Source organism: Physella acuta, unplaced genomic scaffold (genome assembly GCF_028476545.2).
Source record: "Physella acuta isolate Inbredline_101_S28 unplaced genomic scaffold, ASM2847654v3 ptg001799l, whole genome shotgun sequence".
NCBI lineage: Eukaryota > Metazoa > Mollusca > Gastropoda > Physidae > Physella > Physella acuta.
In genome coordinates, this window is record NW_026733309.1 from 72,501 (window position 1) to 93,209 (window position 20,709).

A 20,709-nucleotide genomic window follows, 5' to 3' on the forward strand; every position below is an offset into this window, starting at 1 on the left:
CAACAGTTAATTAAGTGTATGGTTATATCTGACCTAATAATGTCAAAACATTATGGATGAAAGAGGTAATAAAGATAAAAGTTTTTAAAAGTGTGTTTAACATAATTATACATATCATTATAGCTTAATTAATCCTTCAACAGTACGTTTTAATTATACTACATTATACTATTAATTTCGATAACCTTTCGATAACCTTATATTACTTAAGGAAACACAAAATGACTTTTTATCGGAAAGATACGCTACTGAAAACTGCGCAACGGAAAACTGCACAAGGAAAGTCCGGAGGGTTTTTTTTAATATTTTTTTTTTCGAGCTTTTACAGAAATTTAAAAAGAGTGACTACATGTACAGTAGTAGCATAATAAAAGATTTCATCGAAATTGGACAAAGGTAAAGTGTATTAGTGTAATTCGTTTGTATTTGCGCAATTTTCTTTTTGCGCATTTTTCCTTTTGCGCAGTTTTCCGATTGCGCATTTTTCTGTGAATCATACAACTTTAACAAGAGCCCCATAGTACAATGTACATCCTTGGTGAACCATAACATAAAGGTCATATTAAACTGGCCCTATAAGCCTTTTATAAAACATTCGGGTTGGAGTTTTTTTTTCTAATTTAAGTATTACAACTCATCATGTACGCTGTTTGTTATTTAACTATTACAACGCATCAAGGTAAGCTGTTCCTAATTTAATTATTACAAAGCATCAATGTAAGCTGTTCCTAATTTAATTATTACAAAGCATCAATGTAAGCTGTTCCTAATTCAACTATTACAAGACATCAATGTAAGCTATTCCTAATTCAACGATTACAAGACATCAATGTAAGCAGTTGCTAACTCAACTATTACAAGACATCAATATAAGCTGTTGCTAATTCAACTATTACAAGACATCAATGTAAGCTGTTCCTAATTCAACTATTACAAGACATCAATGTAAGCTTTTCCTAATTCAACTATTACAAGACATCAATGTAAGCTGTTGCTAATTCAACTATTACAAGACATCAATGTAAGCTGTTCCTAATTCAACTATTACAAGACATCAATGTAAGCTATTCCTAATTCATCGATTACAAGACATCAATGTAAGCTATTCCTAATTCATCGATTACAAGACATCAATGTAAGCTATTCCTAATTCAACTATTACAAGACATCAATGTAAGCTGTTGCTAATTCAACTATTACAAGACATCAATGTAAGCTGTTGCTAATTCAACTATTACAAGACATCAATGTAAGCTGTTCCTAATTCAACTATTACAAGACATCAATGTAAGCTGTTCCTAATTCAACTATTACAAGACATCAATGTAAGCAGTTGCTAATTCAACTATTACAAGACCAAGACATCAATGTAAGCTGTTGCTAATATTACCCATCTCATGACGCCAAAGGTAAGTTGTACTCACCTGAGACTCCCTTTGTTTGTGGCGTACTTGATGTGGTTACACAACGCCTCGTACATGCCCCTGGCTGTCAAGATGTGGCGGGCGTCAAAAACCTGCGAACAGTGAAATTGTGTATGTCAAAAACCTGCGAACAGTGAAATTGTGTATGTCAAAAACCTGCGAACAGTGAAATTGTGTATGTCAAAAACCTGCGAACAGTGAAATTGTGTATGTCAAAAACCTGCGAACAGTGAAATTGTGTATGTCAAAAACCTGCGAACAGTGAAATTGTGTATGTCAAAAACCTGCGAACAGTGAAATTGTGTATGTCAAAAACCTGCGAACAGTGAAATTGTGTATGACAAATACCTGCGAACAGTGAAATTGTGTATGTCAAAAACCTGCGAACAGTGAAATTGTGTATGTCAAATACCTGCGAACAGTGAGATTGTGTATGTCAAATACCTGCGAACAATGAAATTGTGTATGTCAAAAACCTGCGAACAGTGAGATTGTGTATGTCAAAAACCTGCGAACTAGCAAGGAAGATGTCGATAAAACTTTTGTGTTTAAAAACACCACGCAGTTTTCATTGGCAAAAGATGTGGAGTCACTGAACTGTAACTTGGACAACTGACCTGTAGCCTGGATCACTTATCTATTAGCCTGGACCACAACTGACCTTAGCCTGGACCACTGACCTGTAACCTGGACCACAACTGACCTGTAACCTGGACCACAACTGACCTGTAGCTGCGACCACTGACTTGTAGCTTGGACCACTAACCTGTAGCTTGGACCACTGACCTGTAGCATGGACCACTGACCTGTAGCTTGGACCACTGACCTGTAGCTGGGACCACTGACCTGTGGTTTGGACCACTGACCTGTAACTTGGACCACTGTATCCTGCCGATACACCTGGGCGCGTTCCTCCAGCCCAACTTGGCACCAAAGGTCAGCTCTGCTGTGGTCAGCTCGTAGGTGCCAGTCCGCTCCACAGATTCCTGGATCTCCGTCAACCTCTTGAAATGGTCGGGGGTGTTGTTTCTGTGGGACAGGTTAAAGTAACCGATAACTTCTTTTAACAATAATCGATAACACTGAACGAAAAAAAAACCCACTGTTACCTCGAGTTACCAGTTTAATTCGTTCCGTTGCTGGGTTGTCAAACTGCTCTTATCTTAAAGCAAATTCTAACTCCTTCGAGAGCTCGTATCTCAAAAGTCAGATTTGTCAGCAAACTAGTATACCGAGGTACCACTGTACAAAAGTACCAAAAGACAACATAAAAGCAGATAGTTGGAAGAATATGTTTGCCCTACAGTCGTATCAGCATTATTCTAAAAAATGTTCAGTTCCCAAGGGATGTTTATCAGTGAGGTGGCCGAGACAATCTAGGTGCGAAGTGAGACTGTGCGTGGAAACTAAGACTAGAATAGCTGAAGGTGAAACTAGTTGACTGAAAAGTGAGACTAGGTGTGCACTGAGTAAAACTTGATTTGTGATAAGTGAGACTGGACGTGTGATAAGTTAAACTAGATGTGCGAAAAGTGAGACCCGGTGATGATAAGTTAAACTAGATGTGCGAAAAGTGAGACCCGGTGATGATAAGTTAAACTAGATGTGCGAAAAGTGAGACCCGGTGATGATAAGTTAAACTAGTTGTGCGAAAAGTGAGACCCGGTGATAAGTTAAACTAGATGTGCGAAAAGTGAGACCCGGTAATGATAAGTTAAACTAGATGTGCGAAAAGTGAGACCCGGTGATGATAAGTTAAACTAGATGTGCGAAAAGTGAGACCCGGTGATGATAAGTTAAACTAGATGTGCGAAAAGTGAGACCCGGTGATGATAAGTTAAACTAGATGTGCGAAAAGTGAGACCCGGTGATGATAAGTTAAACTAGATGTGCGAAAAGTGAGACCCGGTGATGATAAGTTAAACTAGATGTGCGAGAAGTGAGATCGGGTGTGATAAGTGAGATCATTCAGGTGAAACCGATAACATTAGTGTTTTTTTAATTTTACAACTAAACGCCCAGTTCAATTTGACAAGTATGGCGTTCAACACGAAATAACTCTAATGACAACATATTATACTAGGCATGCTGCCCAGCTTCGCTTAGGCTTTCGAAAACATTGAGAATTTCATTGCTTAATTAATTCGCCCGAGGGTCGGTCTACGACCTCAAGAGTTATGAAGAGGTTCCTCCGTGGACATAGCTGAAGGTGAAACTAGTTGACTGAAAAGTGAGACTAGGTGTGCACTGAGTAAAACTTGATTTGTGATAAGTGAGACTGGACGTGTGATAAGTTAAACTAGATGTGCGAAAAGTGAGACCCGGTGATGATAAGTTAAACTAGATGTGCGAAAAGTGAGACCCGGTGATGATAAGTTAAACTAGATGTGCGAAAAGTGAGACCCGGTGATGATAAGTTAAACTAGATGTGCGAAAAGTGAGACCCGGTGATGATAAAATAAACTAGATGTGCGAAAAGTGAGACCCGGTAATGATAAGTTAAACTAGATGTGCGAAAAGTGAGACCCGGTGATAATAAGTTAAACTAGATGTGCGAAAAGTGAGACCCGGTGATGATAAGTTAAACTAGATGTGCGAAAAGTGAGACCCGGTGATGATAAGTTAAACTAGATGTGCGAAAAGTGAGACCCGGTGATGATAAGTTAAACTAGATGTGCGAGAAGTGAGATCGGGTGTGATAAGTGAGATCATTCAGGTGAAACCGATAACATTAGTGTTTTTTTAATTTTACAACTAAACGCCCAGTTCAATTTGACAAGTATGGCGTTCAACACGAAATAACTCTAATGACAACATATTATACTAGGCATGCTGCCCAGCTTCGCTTAGGCTTTCGAAAACATTGAGAATTTCATTGCTTAATTAATTCGCCCGAGGGTCGGTCTACGACCTCAAGAGTTATGAAGAGGTTCCTCCGTGGACATTTTTTTTTCGATTTATAGCTCATATAAGGTACCGGTCAGTTTTGACCCCCTCATCGTAGACTTTTCGGCCAACCGGCCCCCGTGTTCTGTCGCCCCAAGGCAAGATCCTGCCAAATTTGAAGCGCCTGCGGCGCCGGGAAGTGCCCTATCGGACACCCGACAATCTAGATCTAGATCTAGATTCCTAATAGAATTTTTTTTTTTTAAGTTTAGCCCGGGCATAATAAAAAAAAATGGACTTGGTGTGTCTCGAACCCGCACCACCTGCGTGGTTTAAAGTACACTAACATCTCCGCTATTTAGGCACCTTATAAAATATGGAGAATGAAACATGTATTTTAAAATCTTAACTTACGCGAATATTACTATTCTTTCAAATTAATTTTTTTATCCCAAATTAGCCAGTTCCAAACAAAGATTTTGTATAAAATAAATAAGTCTTGAAATAGTTTAGTCCTAATATAGAAATTTATTTTTGGAATAGATTTTAGAGAAGTTAGAGTCTAAATCTAGATCTTAGCGTCTACGTCTAGATCTAGTTATTGCGTAGATTTAGATTTAGTCTAGATCTAGATCTAGAATGTCTAGATCTAGAATCCAAATAAATAAAATAAATTTTATGAGTTTAGGCCGAAAAAATTGTATTGTATACATTTCATAGTGTACGTAGATCTAAATCAAATTTGAATGAAATAGTTCATTTCTTTTTATTGTAAACACGGCACATGACGTCATTAGTTAATGTATAAACATTAGTGACGTCACAGTATTATGCGTTCTTTTTCACATCTAGAAATGCTTTTCCGGTTGCATAAATAATACTGTTTCTCTACATTCGAATACGCCTTTATTTTTTATTTTTCTTCTTTAAATAAAATTGTGGTTATACATTTAAAACATCTAACATATTAATTTCAACAAAAGTCCGTATAAAGGTATCCATATATCGCTGCCGATTCTGACGTGATGTCCGGCGAAAATATTTTGCGGACAGATAGAGAGAGAGAGAGAGAGAGAGAGAGAGAGAGAGAAGTGCGCACATGGGGAATTATATATTAGGATAGTGGGCCTACAAGTTTAGCTAAGCAAAAGATATCTTTAAAAAAAAAAAAAACTTACTGATGGAGAAGCAGTACTCTAGTTGGAGATATAGTACTGTTCCATGAAGTCTTCGTGACGTCAACAAGAAATAATGACAACATGTATACAAGTCTAGGTGAGTAAAAGATATCTTAAAAGACCAACTTTTTGATGGAGGTGTAGTACTGTTCCATGAAGTCTTTGTGACGTTCAACAAGAAATAATGACAACATGTATACAAGGCTAGGTGAGTAAAAGATATCTTAAAAGACCAACTTTTTGATGGGGGTGTAGTACTGTTCCATGAAGTCTTTGTGACGTTCAACAAGAAATAATGACAACATTTATACAAGACTAGGTGAGTAAAAGATATCTTAAAAGACCAACTTTTTGATGGAGGTGTAGTATTGTTCCATGAAGTCTTTGTGACGTTCAACAAGAAATAATGACAACATGTATACAAGTCTAGGTGAGTAAAAGATATCTTAAAAGACCAACTTTTTAATGGAGGTGTAGTACTGTTCCATGAAGTCTTTGGCGTGGATCAAAAGCTCTTCTGTAGACCGCGGGGCCGCGGTGGGCCGGTGGGCCATCATGGACATGAGGGAGCCCATACATCGCTCACTGTTACACGGCACCGTCTGGAAATGGTCAAAAGGTGTGTTTAGCTCTAAAACCAAACTGTCATTCTAAAGGTGTTTTGCACTAACAGCCTATATATACCTATTTATGGTTCATGTATCCCCATTTGTTTTTGTTTCATGTGCCCCTTTTTGTTTCTTTTTCATGTGCTCCTATCTATTTCTGTTTCATGTGCCCTTATCTATTTCTGTTTCATGTGCCCTTATCTGTTTCATGTGCCCCTATCTATCTCTGTTTCAACTGCAACCATCTAACTAAGTGCCTATATGTGTTTCTGCTTCACTCTTGTGTCCTTATGGTCTACGACAAATTCCCGAAAGGAAATTTGCCTGAATGTGACTAATGTCCAAATGGACAATTGCCCGAATGAACACTTGCCCGAATTGACACATGCCCGAATGTGCCAAATACGCAAAAGCCGGCTCCCGTGTCCCTAAAACTAAGAACAATATGCGAGGTATGATTTTTAAAATTTTGGAGTCTTCGAGGGTTATCGACAGGGGAGGGAGTCCTGTCCAGGAAACCACATTAGGAGTACAATCAGAGTTTCTTTCAGGCATCTCTTCAGGGGGGATGCAGAGACCCCCCCCCCCCCCCCGAAGAACGTCTATCACCTTCCCCCGAACGAAAAAGAATGTATATAGAAACTAGCGTGCCCGTCCCCGTGCGTTACCGCGGAAATGGAAGAAAGTCCGACTAAATATATAATAAGGGTTTCATCCATGCGATATCAATCCTATATTCTTAGACGCGTGACCTTGTTTTGTAAAAGTGCGTAATTGTTACGGGTCAGTGTAGGTTAGACTAGAATAGGATAGAATGATCTAGAATTAGGGGAGAGTGAGTGTGTGAGTTGAGTTTACCCTAGAATATTGTTAACCCCGGTGTGTTTGTGTATTGTTATCCCAAGGTCGAATGCGGTATAAAAGCTGGAGTGAATGGTTGTCAGGGTTAGTTAGTTGGCAGTCAGCGGGTTAGTAGCGGTTAGGACGAGGGCTGTTATGGTACGCTTGAATGCATTGAGACAAATAAAAGGAGTGAAGTTATACACGAAGCGTTGTTCTTGAATTCGAAGCTAACCCGGACGTAACAACTGGTGGCCAGTATTAAAGTAAAGATAGCGCAATCATCAGAACGTCATTACCACTGGATGTCACCATCACTAGACGTCACCATCGCTAGACGTCACCATCACTAGACGTCATCATCACTGGACTATACCATCCTGGGACCATCAGAACGTCAGTACCACTGGGAGTCACCACCACTAGACGTCACCATCGCTAGACGTCACCATCACTTGACGTCATCATCACTGGACTATACCATCCTGGGACCTTACCTGAACAGAAAGTCGCAATCAGAACGTCATTACCACTGGACGTCACCACCACTAGACGTCACCATCGCTAGACGTCACCATCACTAGACGTCATCATCACTGGACTATACCATCCTGGGACCTTACCTGAACAGAAAGTCGCAATCAGAACGTCATTACCACTGGACGTCACCACCACTAGACGTCACCATCTTGAGACTTTATCAGAACAGAAAGTCGCCATCACTGGGTTCTACCATCCTTGGACATTATCAGAACAGAAAGTCGCCATCACTGGACTCTACCATCCTTGGACTTTATCAGAACAGAAAGTCGCCATCACGGTATTCTACCATCCTTGGACTTTATCAGAACAGAAAGTCGCCATCACGGTATTCTACCATCCTTGGACTTTATCAGAACAGAAAGTCGCCATCACGGTATTCTACCATCCTTGGACTTTATCAGAATAGAAAGTCGCCATCACTGGACTCTACCATCCTGGGATTTTACCAGCACAGAGCCTTGCCGTCACAGGACTTTTGTCTTTGTCGATCCAGGTCTGCGTCTTCACATGACCCGGCCATTACAGGATTTACCATTGTTTTTGAAGGGCTAAAGTAGGGGAAGGGACTACTACAACAGATTTGTATTTGAGGTAAGTGTTTTTGAATTAGTCTGGGGCACGGTACTCACAACCGGGGATTACCCTTGCATAACATTATATTGGGTATTACAATTTTGGCATCCAATCCTAAGTGGATAAGGTGAGATGGCTAGCGAAGGCTTAACGCTAGAGCATTTTATAGCGTTAGGGGAAAGATGTAAACTAGAGGGAAGGGAGCTGTTGGAATGGGCTGAGACTAAATTGTTAGAGGCGGAGGCTAAGGCTAGGCAGCAGGCTGAAAGGGACGAGAGGGCTGCAGACAGGGCACTAACTAGGGCTAAAATTGAATCAGAAGAAAGACTAAAATTGAAGGAGCTGGAACTAGCAATGGAGAAGGGGAACAGGGAGGAAGACATAAAGGGCAGGGGTAGGGCACAGACCCCAAGAATTAAGCTGACTGGACTGAGAAACAGTAGGGACCAAACAGATATGGAGGTGGTGGTTGACATTTTTGAAAGGGAAGCCCGAGAAATAGGTTTAGAAGATAAGTTTTGGTGCCACGAGTTTAGGAAAGTTCTGCTAGATATAGGCTGCGAATCGTGGTTAACAGAATTGGGAGCAGAAGAGAATTATGGGAAGCTGAAAAGGGAGGTCCTAAAACACTTTGGTTTGACGGAGCAAGGATACAGTGATAAGTTTAATAGCGCCCAACCATCAGAACAAGACAGAGCAGGGAGTTACATTAGGAGGGTACGACACTACTTGAGAAGATGGGTCGAAGCTAGCAAGTGTGACAAGACATTTGACGGACTGTTTGACCTACTCTTAAAAGACAAAATAGTGAGAACAGTCGGACAAGACATAAGACAGCACATCCTCAGACAAAACCCGAGGACAATAGCAGACGTAGAAAATGCCTGTGACAACTACTTTGACATCTACCCAGACAGAAAATTAAAACCGATCGACGTGACAGAGGACGCATTTGTTGCCCCCATGGCACTTGCATCAGGATCTAGGAATCCCTTTAGAGAGGACAAGGACAAACGAACCCTAAGACCTAGATCTAAGAGCCCCATTAGAGAGGAATGGGTCACAAGAAATGAAGTCACCCTTCAACGGGAGAGAAGAGGACAAAGCCCGGTCCAACCTAGGCCGAGTAGTAATATTAGTCCCAGAAGAAGCCCAATCACATGCTTTAACTGTGGGGCTGAGGGGCACATAGCGGCGGGGTGCCGGTCCAATCGTAGACAAATTGGACATGAGTACAGAGGGAGAAGGGTAGGCTTCAGGGACATTCAAGACATTTGACTAGTACCAGAGTTCAGCGGGGAGTGCGGCGACTGTGGACAATGCCTAAGTCAAGTAAAGGGCGCTGTCCCTGTAGGGAACATTGGAGCTAATCGGAGATTCATAAGCGACAGAGGGACACTTCCTATAGTTGCAGGAAAACTGGATGGGAGGACGGTGACCGTCCTACGGGATACGGGCTCTGTAGTCGTAGCTTGTCGAAAAGCTCTAGTCCCAAGGAATAGATGGACAAAAGAATGGATAACCATAAAGACCGCGGATGGAGATAAGAAAAGAGTACCAGGAGCTGTAGTCAACATAGAAACACCATACCTTACGGGAGAGTTCTTTGCCGTCCTTTTAGATGATCCACCCGCTGAACTTATAATAGGGAATGTAGCAGGCGCGAAATTACCGAGGGAAGATTCGCTAACATTAGCGGCGGTAGAAACCAGAGGACAACTTAGAGCATGGGGCAACCAGAGAAATGAGCCGGGGCATAAGATTTTAGACCAAATAACGACATCGAAAGATTTTAAAACGCAACAGAGCGAAGACAAAACATTAGCTAGGTGGTGGAAGCTCGCGGAAAAAGGCAAACAATGTAAAACGATAGATGGGTTATTATATAAGATCATAAAACACAGCAAAACAGAAGATCAGATTAGACTAGCAATCCCAAGGGGACTTAGGCCCACCATCCTGAAATTAGGACACGACACACCTATGGCGGGGCACATGGGTGTAGCAAGAACGAAAGCCAGAATTCTGTCACAATTTAGCTGGCCAGGGGCAGGGGAGGATATCAGGCGTTACTGCGAAAGTTGTGATGTCTGCCAGAAAAGCAAAAAGAATGTTGGTGGCAAGGCGCCTCTGGGTAGAACTGAGGTAGTGGGACAACCGTTTGAGAAAATCGCCGTAGATATTGTGGGGCCACTAACTCAAACGAAAAAAAAGAACAGATTCATACTCACAGCCGTAGACATATGCACACGGTGGCCAGAAGCCGTACCGCTGAAAAGTGTAACGGCAGCAGAGATCCAAGATGCGCTACTCTCCATCTTCACGAGGATGGGATTCCCGGAAGTCATACTCTCAGATAACGGGACCCAGTTCACGTCGGAAATTTTCTGCACCGTGTCTAAAATGTTGGGGATTAAAATCATTCACGCTTCGGCATATCACGCCATGGCCAACGGGGCGGTAGAACGATGGAATGGAACTTTGAAGGAAATGCTAAAGAAAGTAGCTATAGACAAGGATGACGATTGGGACGTGTTCATCCCAGCAGCACTTTTCGCCTACAGAGAAGTTCCAAACGAAAGCACTGGTTACCCGCCATTCGAACTTATGTTCGGCAGGAAAGTGAGGGGCCCGATGAGCATCCTAAAGGATATCCTCACAGGAGAAGTAAGGGAATATAAGACAAGAGCTGCATATGACTACCTGCTGGACCTTAAGCAGCAGTTGCAAACGGCATGCAGTTATGCAACCCGCAAATCAGAAAATGAGAAAGATAAAGCAAAGGGCTACTACGATAGATCAGCAACAACCAAAGATATCAAAGTGGGGGATCATGTACTGATACTGAAGCCCCAACTATTAAACAAACTTGAGCTAAGGTGGGCGGGACCTTACGAAGTCTTAAAAAAAATCGGAGACTTGGACTATGTTATTAAAACAGGGGACAGCACTAAGGTGGTCCATGTAAATCGGATGATGCTGTACCATCACAGACAAAAACCAGACGACAGCAAGGGACACCCCATGTTAGCGGCAGTGTCAGGAGTGGTGGAGGCAGAAGAAGTAAACCAAGTATCACTAACAGATGAGGAGGACATGGAACCGGGTATTCCATTGGACACAATAAAAACTCCTGACATACTGGAGGAAACTAAGTTAAGTGATATCAAAATAGGAGACACCCTGACAAAAACACAGCGGACGGATCTAGACAAAATTATCCAAGAGTACACAGCTGTAATTAGCAACTTACCTGGAAAAACAAGTTTACTAGAACATAAAATAAAACTGACCAACACCAGAGCAATAAGAACGAAACCCTACTGCATACCATACGCCCGAAGAGAGCTTATGAAGAAAGAGATGGACGAAATGGAGAGACTGGGGATAATAGAGAGGTCCGACTCCGACTTCAGCGCACCTGTAGTACTAGTTAAGAAAAAAGATGGGTCGACACGGTTCTGTGTAGACTATAAGAGACTTAACGCAGTCACAGTCTACGACGCGGAACCCATCCCAGATACAGATGAGCTGTTCGCTAAATTAAATAGGGCAAAATATTTTACTAAACTCGACCTCACAAAAGGGTATTGGCAGATCCCCATGCAAAATGACAGCAAAAAACTCACCGCATTTGTCACACCCTGGGGCCTATTTCAGTTTAATTACCTGCCCTTTGGCCTATGCACGGCACCCGCCACATTCGCCAGATTAATGCGAGTCGTATTAAAAGACTTGGAAAATGTGGTGTCATTTTTTGATGACATCTGTATCTACAGCGAGACATGGGAGGAACACCTCATGGCAATAAAGGCGGTGTTCAATAGATTGAGGGACGCGGGCCTGACAGTAAGACCTGCCAAATTAGAGCTAGGGTTTGAAAAAATTAATTTCCTAGGGCACATAGTGGGGAGGGGGCTACTGACACCAGAGAGAAACAAGGTAAACAAAATCTTAAACGTAGCAATACCCACCACAAAGAAAGAGGTAAGATCATTAGTGGGTCTTATAGGGTATTATGCTAAATTTATACCAGAATTCAGCGAGGCCAACGCAATACTGACAGACTTGTTAGCAAAGGGTAAACCTGAAAAGGTCGTGTGGTCAGATGAATGTAACCGTGCTTTAAGACTGGTCCAGAAACACTTGAACTCAGAACCATTTCTTATTTTACCTAATATTAATGAGCAATTTATTCTCAGGACCGACGCCTCGTCACGAGGTATCGGGGCAGCCTTGATGCAAATGAGAAATGGGGTCCTGAGACCAGTAAAATACATCAGCAGGAAACTCCAACCGAGAGAGACTCGGTACTCTACTATAGAAAGAGAGTGCCTAGCAATTGTCTGGGCCACAGGCAAACTAGCGTTGTATTTATACAACGCTAGCTTTGTACTGCAGACGGACCAGCGTGCTCTAAAATACCTTCATAAATGTAGGTTCAATAATGCCAGACTGACACGCTGGTCCTTACTGCTACAGGAATATAAATTTACTATAGAACACATTCCGGGGAGGGATAATCTTCTAGCGGATTTTTTGTCAAGAAATTTTAAATCGGGAGTCTGAGATGTAAATTGTAATTTAAACCACAGATTTGTTGGTTTGTTTTTTTTGCTGTTTTTTTTCCGGTTATTTTTACTCGGTTGTTTGTCTTGGATTCATGTACACAGAGATGTATAAATGCATTATTTATTTACTCTCCTCTTGGTGTAGTATACCTGTCAAATCATTATTTTTTATTTTTTTTGTTTGTTTTTTAAAATTATTTTATTTATCTATTTATCTATTTTGTCTCTGTTTGTTTTCGCCCTCTAGGTTAACTTAGGATTTGGGGATTTAGTTAGTATTTGTAGTATGTACTACAAATACTTGGGTGGGGGGTAGTGTTACGGGTCAGTGTAGGTTAGACTAGAATAGGATAGAATGATCTAGAATTAGGGGAGAGTGAGTGTGTGAGTTGAGTTTACCCTAGAATATTGTTAACCCCGGTGTGTTTGTGTATTGTTATCCCAAGGTCGAATGCGGTATAAAAGCTGGAGTGAATGGTTGTCAGGGTTAGTTAGTTGGCAGTCAGCGGGTTAGTAGCGGTTAGGACGAGGGCTGTTATGGTACGCTTGAATGCATTGAGACAAATAAAAGGAGTGAAGTTATACACGAAGCGTTGTTCTTGAATTCGAAGCTAACCCGGACGTAACAGTAATTTAAATGTAAACAATTCCTGCGCTTGGATCACAAATATCGGGACACGGGTTTACCTACACTACCGCATGAAATCCTTGATTGTACATTAATCACTCACCGAAATAATGAGGTAGAACACACTTCGGTGACCGACCATGCTTCCCCCTCCCCCACCCCCCACGATTACACTACCTTATAGGCGCCGCGTACGACCCTGGCTCCTTAAAACTGTCAGGCGCCATCGTGCTCATAGGATAACCCAGAGTGACAAACAGCATCCTATTAACAATGATGCAGATTGCTAAAGTGACACAAATGAACAGGATTTTTTTCTTTAACACGTAAAAAAAAATATGTGACGTGTTTTAAACATCAGTGTGACTGATGCAAAATGTTAGCGTTACTAATGGTCTATTATTAGATGATCGATCTCAATTTCTGATTGGATTGTCTAAAAATAGATGCTTATTGCATCATTCGCAAAGTGACTAAACTGTTTGATTATTTTACGGACAAAAAGAAACATCCCAGTTAATGATCTAACCTTGGTTAATTTTTCTGATTATTAAAGTAAAACGTATTACATGGCCTTCAGCAGCCCATGTAAGCCTTTGGGGGCCGAAACTGAAATTTTTTTTGCAGCCGAATCTCACCCTACAAGGGCGCAGGTTGACACACCTGATTCAATTTAGTAAGCGTTTGTAACGCCCCATCTTATCCATTGTCTATCACACTGTTTAGACCGAACGTAGTTGCCATAGCGCTCATGGGAAAAACCAGGGCGCCAAATCACATCCTGCCAGGGGTCACCATGCAAAATTAAATTTTATGGCGATCGGATGAACGGTGTAAAACCGAAATCGACGTTATTTTATATACCGTATATAGAGAAAAAAAAATAAATCGCGCCCTGCAGGGGCGCCACCCATGAGAATTTAAAATATATTTTTTCACAGAAACCTTTCCATGAGTATTCTTAACAACTTCCCAAAGCTTCCCAAAATTTAAACCACTCCCTCCCACCCCCCCCCCCCCCCTCACCGTAGAAAAATGTCTTAAAGAAACGACAGATTCGATTTTTATCTTTAGATTGTCTAACTCCGCACCACAACAGATCCAACAACCAACACAACCAACCTACCGTTATCGCCTTCTGGTGCAGCGTGTCCACGTAACTTCTCTCGTCCAGCAGGTTTTCGACCTTGGCAAATTTTTTGGAGCTGTCCATTCTGGTGCTGACCGAACCTCGTCTGTCTGATGACTTCCGGCGCCCGAGGGTCGGGGAACTTATTCTACAGACAGGAGAAGATAACTTATTTTGTTTCTATTTATAGCCCAGCGGTTGAAAAAAAAAGTAGCAATGTCAAAGCGTCTAGAGAGTACAGTTGCACAAGCCGTATACTACATCCTACCTACAGCCATTGGCGTCGCTAGGTCGGGTATCACCCGGTGGGGCACCTCATGGTGTCACCTCCCTTTATTTTTGTCCCTGTAAATTTTGCAGTTGGTGTAACCCCTCTTCCCCCCCCCCCCCCCCCCCCACGGTAAAAAAAAATCTTTAAAGTATTCACATTTAATACTAACGATATTTATCTAAAGGCAGTTGTTATTAGTGCTGGATGTAGCATCGTTTTCTCTATAGTTTGCATGATTACGTTCAGTTGTCACCCCCCCCCCCCCCCCTCTTGCCGAGATGGTGATTGTGTACATTAAGTACATTTTCTCTTGGTGTCACTCTCCCCCCCCCCCCCCTAAATGGCGTCACCCGGTGCGGTCCGCACCCCCCACACCCCCGTTTCACGGCGTCACTGCCTACAACATCCTCAAAAAATTTCACACACCATTTATACCCGGACCTTGGAATAACAATACAAAAACACACGGGGTTAATTGAATTCATGTCTATACCATCTCGTAAGTTCTAGAATATTCACCATGGGATAACAATACAAAAACACACGGGGTTAACTGAATTCACGTCTATACCATCCCGTAAGTTCTAGAATATTCTAACCTAACCTCCACATAACCCGTAACAGTGACAACAAATCGAAAAACGCAGAATTTACTGTCAACACCATGTGTTGTCCAATTAAAATAGTAGGAGAAGGAGTGACAACAAAATAAAACTGTTACATTTTAAATTTGTTTTGGTGTTGGTGGAGGGGGGTCTACACCCTCAATTACGACACCAATGAGTGACGCCCGATCTAGTGACGCCACTGACAGAGAACGATAAGTTCAAATGATGTAATAGAAGGTAAGCGCATTGAACATACATTGAGAAACGACATTACAATTTTTTTATAAATTTCATAAGAAAAAAATCTATTTTCGAAAATAGCAATTCGGATTGCAATTATTATTATCTATATATATATAATTCTCTTCTGGGAGACGCTAGAAAACAAGCTGTAAACGCGCTCCCTACCATCCCCACCCCTACATGGTCTTAGTGAGCTGTGGTTCACGCTATGTTTACCTTCGTGGAGTCGGGTTTAGTGACGGCTATTAGGGGCAGATAATTTAGTTTGAAACGATTTTAAAAGTTGGGGGGGGGAGGAAGGGGGGGGGGGGGTTATGGTCCTTAACGAGCTACTTATAGTGTTTTAAAGAAATATTTTCAGTGGCAGCGTTGGTAGTGTCGAATTCACAAATTATGAATTACTGAAAAGTAGAAAAAACAACAACTAAATAGCGGCGTATGATATGCCGCGGGCCGGCTCGTATTGTTTTAAATTTCCACAAACGATCAACTGATTTATCTTTTAAAAAGCATAACTATACAAACATAAAATTCAGATAACAAAATTTAAAAACATACCTTTCTAAATAGTCTACTCTTGTAAACTTGTTAGGGTTATAGTGCTGCTAGATCCAACGGAAGGCGCAAGGTTAGAATAGATATGTCACTTTGTATTTTGTTTGTATGTGTGATCGGTCCACGTAACACTTTTCGATCTGACAGAGAAAGCTAGACTGATGTAATTTATTCACTAGTCGAGTTTTATAACCGAGGTCAATTAAAATCACATTTGTTTTAGTGAGAGCGCGCATTAAATACAGAGGGAAGAAAGCTTCTGATTTGAATATACAACATTCATTTAGTTTGTAAGCAACAACAAAAAAAAAAAAGATTGATAGGAAAATTTTAACGATCGTCGTTAATAGAAAATTGGTGGCCTACTAACAGAAAATTGGTGGCCTACTAACAGAAAATAAATTGGTGGCCTACTGGTAAGCCCTTAATCCGTAACTGTCAATGAGTTATGGCTTTATCACTTCTTTTTTTTCAAATTCTTTTGAGATACACAGTCTTATCATTGATTCTCAGACCTAGCGCCTAGGTTAGGTTTGAATTATAATTAATATTACTTCAATACATAAAAAACAACGTCACTAACTGATCTGTTACTTCAAATAACTAGAGCCTACAACAGAGTTTCTTCCAGGCATCTCCTCCGCCCCCACCCCCACCCCCCGAACGAAATAAAATGTATATACAGTGTCCGCCCCCCTCCCCCCCAAGAAAGTCTACCGCCCCCCCCCCCCCACCCGAAAATTTCTAGTGTCCCCCCCCCCCCCCCCCCCGGAGACAAACGTCTGGAAGAAACACTGCCCAACATTCAAAAACATTCCTACCTAACGTTGTTGTAATTTCGAACGATGCAAAAAGCCGAACCCGTAAGCCTATACATTTTTAATTATGTTTGGTTTACGGCGTTATAGGCTTTGCCTATCACTAGCGGGTCCTTGTGTTGTTAGCTATAAGACGACTTATTCATAAACGCATGTGCTGGGTCAATATAACGTGTGGAGATACACCGTCAACATCTGGCTCTTCTCAACTTAGTGCCCAAGCTCAGTGGCGTAGCCAGGAATTGGTCATGGGAGGGGTTCAAACATTTTTCCACATTTATACAATCCTATATATATATATATATATATATATATATATATATATATATATATATATATATATATATATATATATATATATATATCGGTCCATGGGAGGGGTTATACCCCCTTTACCCCTTAACCCCCTCCTTGCCTACGCCACTGCCCAAGCTTTGTACTTGTAATTTTACAATGGCTCAATCATCCAATGGTCTATTAAAACAACGGAGCCATAGTATGGTGTAAAACTTGATTTTTCTAGCCTGTTGTGTTACGTCAGTGTTTTATTTTTCCTAAACTTGTTGATTTTCAGATTAGGGGGACAGTAATTAAATTTATAACATTAAGGGAGTGTCGCTTTATGAAAACAGCTTTTGAGCAGAAAGCATTGAGAACCGATGTTAACGTTAGAGGGAGGCTGGGGCGTTTTGAAGTTATTTCATGGGGAATAACTCATGTTTGCGTTGTTTACATTTGGTTAAGTAAAATAGCTTGTCATTTTAACGCTCCGACGGTCACTTAATTTAAATAAAACAGAAGTCTGTCGGAAAATTAAATTTAATATGTAAGTGCAAATAAAAAATCAGGGCCCCTTTCAGCCCCCCTCCTCACCTCCATTATTTCGTCACAAAGTAATTAGATCTAGATGCCCTATACCTAAAAACACATCTATCTAATGACATATATGTAAAGCATATTTCCATCCCTTTCCTAGTAATGTATCTGTTGAGCAAAATTCGGTCAGGCATTTTTTCCTCTCCTTGCTAGGGTTAGTCTATAATGCTTTTAGTCTAACAAGTGAATTTTTATTTTATTTTTGGTTACCACGCTTTCAGATTCAATACATTTGAATTGCTTGTTTCTTTTTTAAAGGATGGGGGTGTGGGTGATTGGGGGGGGGGTCAATATTATGCCTAAACTTATTTGCCAGAATTCGGTTGCAGATTGTATATTTTTAGCTCTAAAATCAACTAATTTTATTGTCGTAAGCGAACAATCACACAGACACCATGACACAAATACTGTAAGACTTAGAATTTGCTGATGATATTGCCTTACTATCACACAGAAACCATAACACAAATACTGGAAGACTTAGAATTTGCTGTTGATATTGCCTTACTATCACACAGAAACCGTGACACAAATACTGGAAGACTTAGAATTTGCTGATGATGTGGCCTTACTATCACACAGAAACCATAACACTCAGGAGAAATGTAGCCTACAGTTTTGAGCGAGAATAAAAAACTAGTAGAAATGAGAGATAATCACCAAAAAGTAAAAATATTTTTTTAAATGTATCATAAACAAGATGGGGATGTAAAAAGGAGAGAACCAAACCATACATCAAGTCAGAGGCGTAGCAAGGGGGGGGGGGGAGGGGGTTGCGGACCGCACAGGGTGACACCATTTAGGGGGATGACACCAAGGCAAAAATTAGTAAAATATATAGAGAAATAAACCGGGAGTGATCTCCCCTAAACTTTCTCGAATATTCTTATATAAAATAACAGGGGATGGGAACTCGGGCTATAGACTTCTAGACATGATTTTTAATCCATTTTAAATACTTAAAGTTTTAAAAATAGAATAAAATCTCGTAGACAAATTAATTGCACACCAAGTGAACGCGAAATAAAAAAAAGCGCATAATAGTGCGCAATATTATTAGTACTTTAAAAATTTACATTAGTTTTTTGAGAAATCGGAAGTAGCGTAAATTACTACTTCCGGTCAACGGAAATTACTCAAAATTTAACAGAAGGTAGAGAATTAGATCTTTTACTTACATGTGAAATTTAATTTATCTATCTGAAATAGTACTCAAGTTATAGGCTTTTGAAAAATTCAAAGTAGAAAAAGTACCACTTCCGGTTGTCGGAAATCGCTCAAAAGTTGATACGGATCTACGATTTTGATAAAATACTTATATATGAAATTTCATCAACCTAGCTGTAACGGTACTCAAGTTATCGTGTTTACACACGGACACACACACACACAGACACACACACAGACACACAGACATACGGACAAGATTGCAAAATTATGTTTTTCCGTATCAGTGAGATGCAAAACGTCGAGATTTGCAAAAATCTCGATTTTTTTTTTTTGCACGATTACAAGACTTTCTCTATACTTCGTATATACGAGAAAGTAAAAATTGAGGAGGGGGGGAGTGCAAATCAAAAGTTTGACGGGGATGCAAATCGAAAGTTTGAATTGAAGGGGGGGGGGGGTGCAAATCGAAAGTTCGAGGGGGGGGGTGCAAATCGAAAATTGAAAGTTTGTCCCTGAGGGGGTGACACCATTAAGTGCCGCACCGGGTGACACCCGACCTCGCTACGCCACTGCATCAAGTAGACAGCTTTCTATATTTGGAAGTGTGGGCATTGTGTAGGGAGGAACAGACGAAGATATCAAACCTAGCCCAACAGGTATTTGCCAATCTTAGCACCGCCTGGAAATACCTGCGTCATTTGGTGCTGCAGATCTCGCGAACGGGCGGACGGCGAAATACTTTCCTTATATGGTGGTCAGTGGCGTAGCGAGGTCGGGTGTCACCCGGTGCGGCACATAATGCTGTCACCCCCAGGCGTAGCGACCCTTCCCGGGGACAAAAGTTTCAATTTCCAATTTTTTGCACCCCCCCCCCCTCAAACTTTTGATTTGCACCCCCCCCCCCTCAAACTTTCGATTTGCTACCTCTTAAAAGACTATTTAACACTTGAATTAATCACTTAGTTAAGTGGAATTTTCATTTTTCTCCATATATTTTGCTATTTTTTGCCTTGGTGTCACCCCCCTAAATGGTGTCACCCGGTGCGGTCCGCCCCCCGCCCGCCCCTCGCTACGCCCCTGACGGTAGGTATAGGGGAAAACGAAAACTCCGGGAGTGGACCAAAACTCTGAACTTGATGTCGCCCCCCCCCCTCGCTACGCCCCTGACGGTAGGTATAGGGGAAAAAACGAAAACTCCGGGAGTGGACCAAAACTCTGAACTTGATGTCGCCCCCCCCCCCCCTCGCTACGCCCCTGACGGTAGGTATAGGGGAAAAAACGAAAACTCCGGGAGTGGACCAAAATCTGAACTTGATGTCTTGGGGGGATCCACAAACGCCAGAAAACCTGCCAAAAAAGTAACTGAACAGGAAACCAGGGATTCTTTCAGAAACTCCCGAAATAAATAACATTTTAATCGCAGATTAATTTAATTTTAATTCTTCAACCAGTGTCCGCCCTACCCCCCCCCCCCCCCAAAAAAAAAATTTAAGTCGAAAGTTTTAAGTGGCCTCTCGGAGAAAGAAGTCTGAATTAAATATTGAATAGGCACTCACTTATGGAGAATCTATTCCCCTTCATGGGGAGTTCATTGATAGGTTTCCATACTCTAAAGTAATTAAAGGCGTGTTAAATTTTCATCATTGAGCGCCCAGAGTTTTATTTTTAGTCGCCTAACAAGTAGGTTTAATAAGGTAACACCAAACTAAATTTACTTTTTAAATTTTTAGTGCATTTTTTTTTCATTTGTGATTTTTCATTTTGGTGATGTGTGTATATAATAAAAAC

The 20,709-nt window shown here is 41.2% G+C and overlaps 1 protein-coding gene across 1 annotated transcript in view; it reads right to left on the reverse strand.

Annotated features, from left to right (window-relative positions):
* The window catches only part of LOC131930557 (nitric oxide synthase-like), a 39,525-nt gene extending 25,046 nt beyond the window's left edge, over nt 1-14,479 (reverse strand). The window contains 4 exon segments of the mRNA XM_059287099.1: nt 1,425-1,516; nt 2,291-2,453; nt 5,948-6,090; nt 14,378-14,479. Of these exon segments, the coding sequence (XP_059143082.1) occupies nt 1,425-1,516; nt 2,291-2,453; nt 5,948-6,090; nt 14,378-14,464 (485 nt within the window). The 5' untranslated portion in view covers nt 14,465-14,479.
* Nucleotides 14,480-20,709: the final 6,230 nt, after the last annotated feature.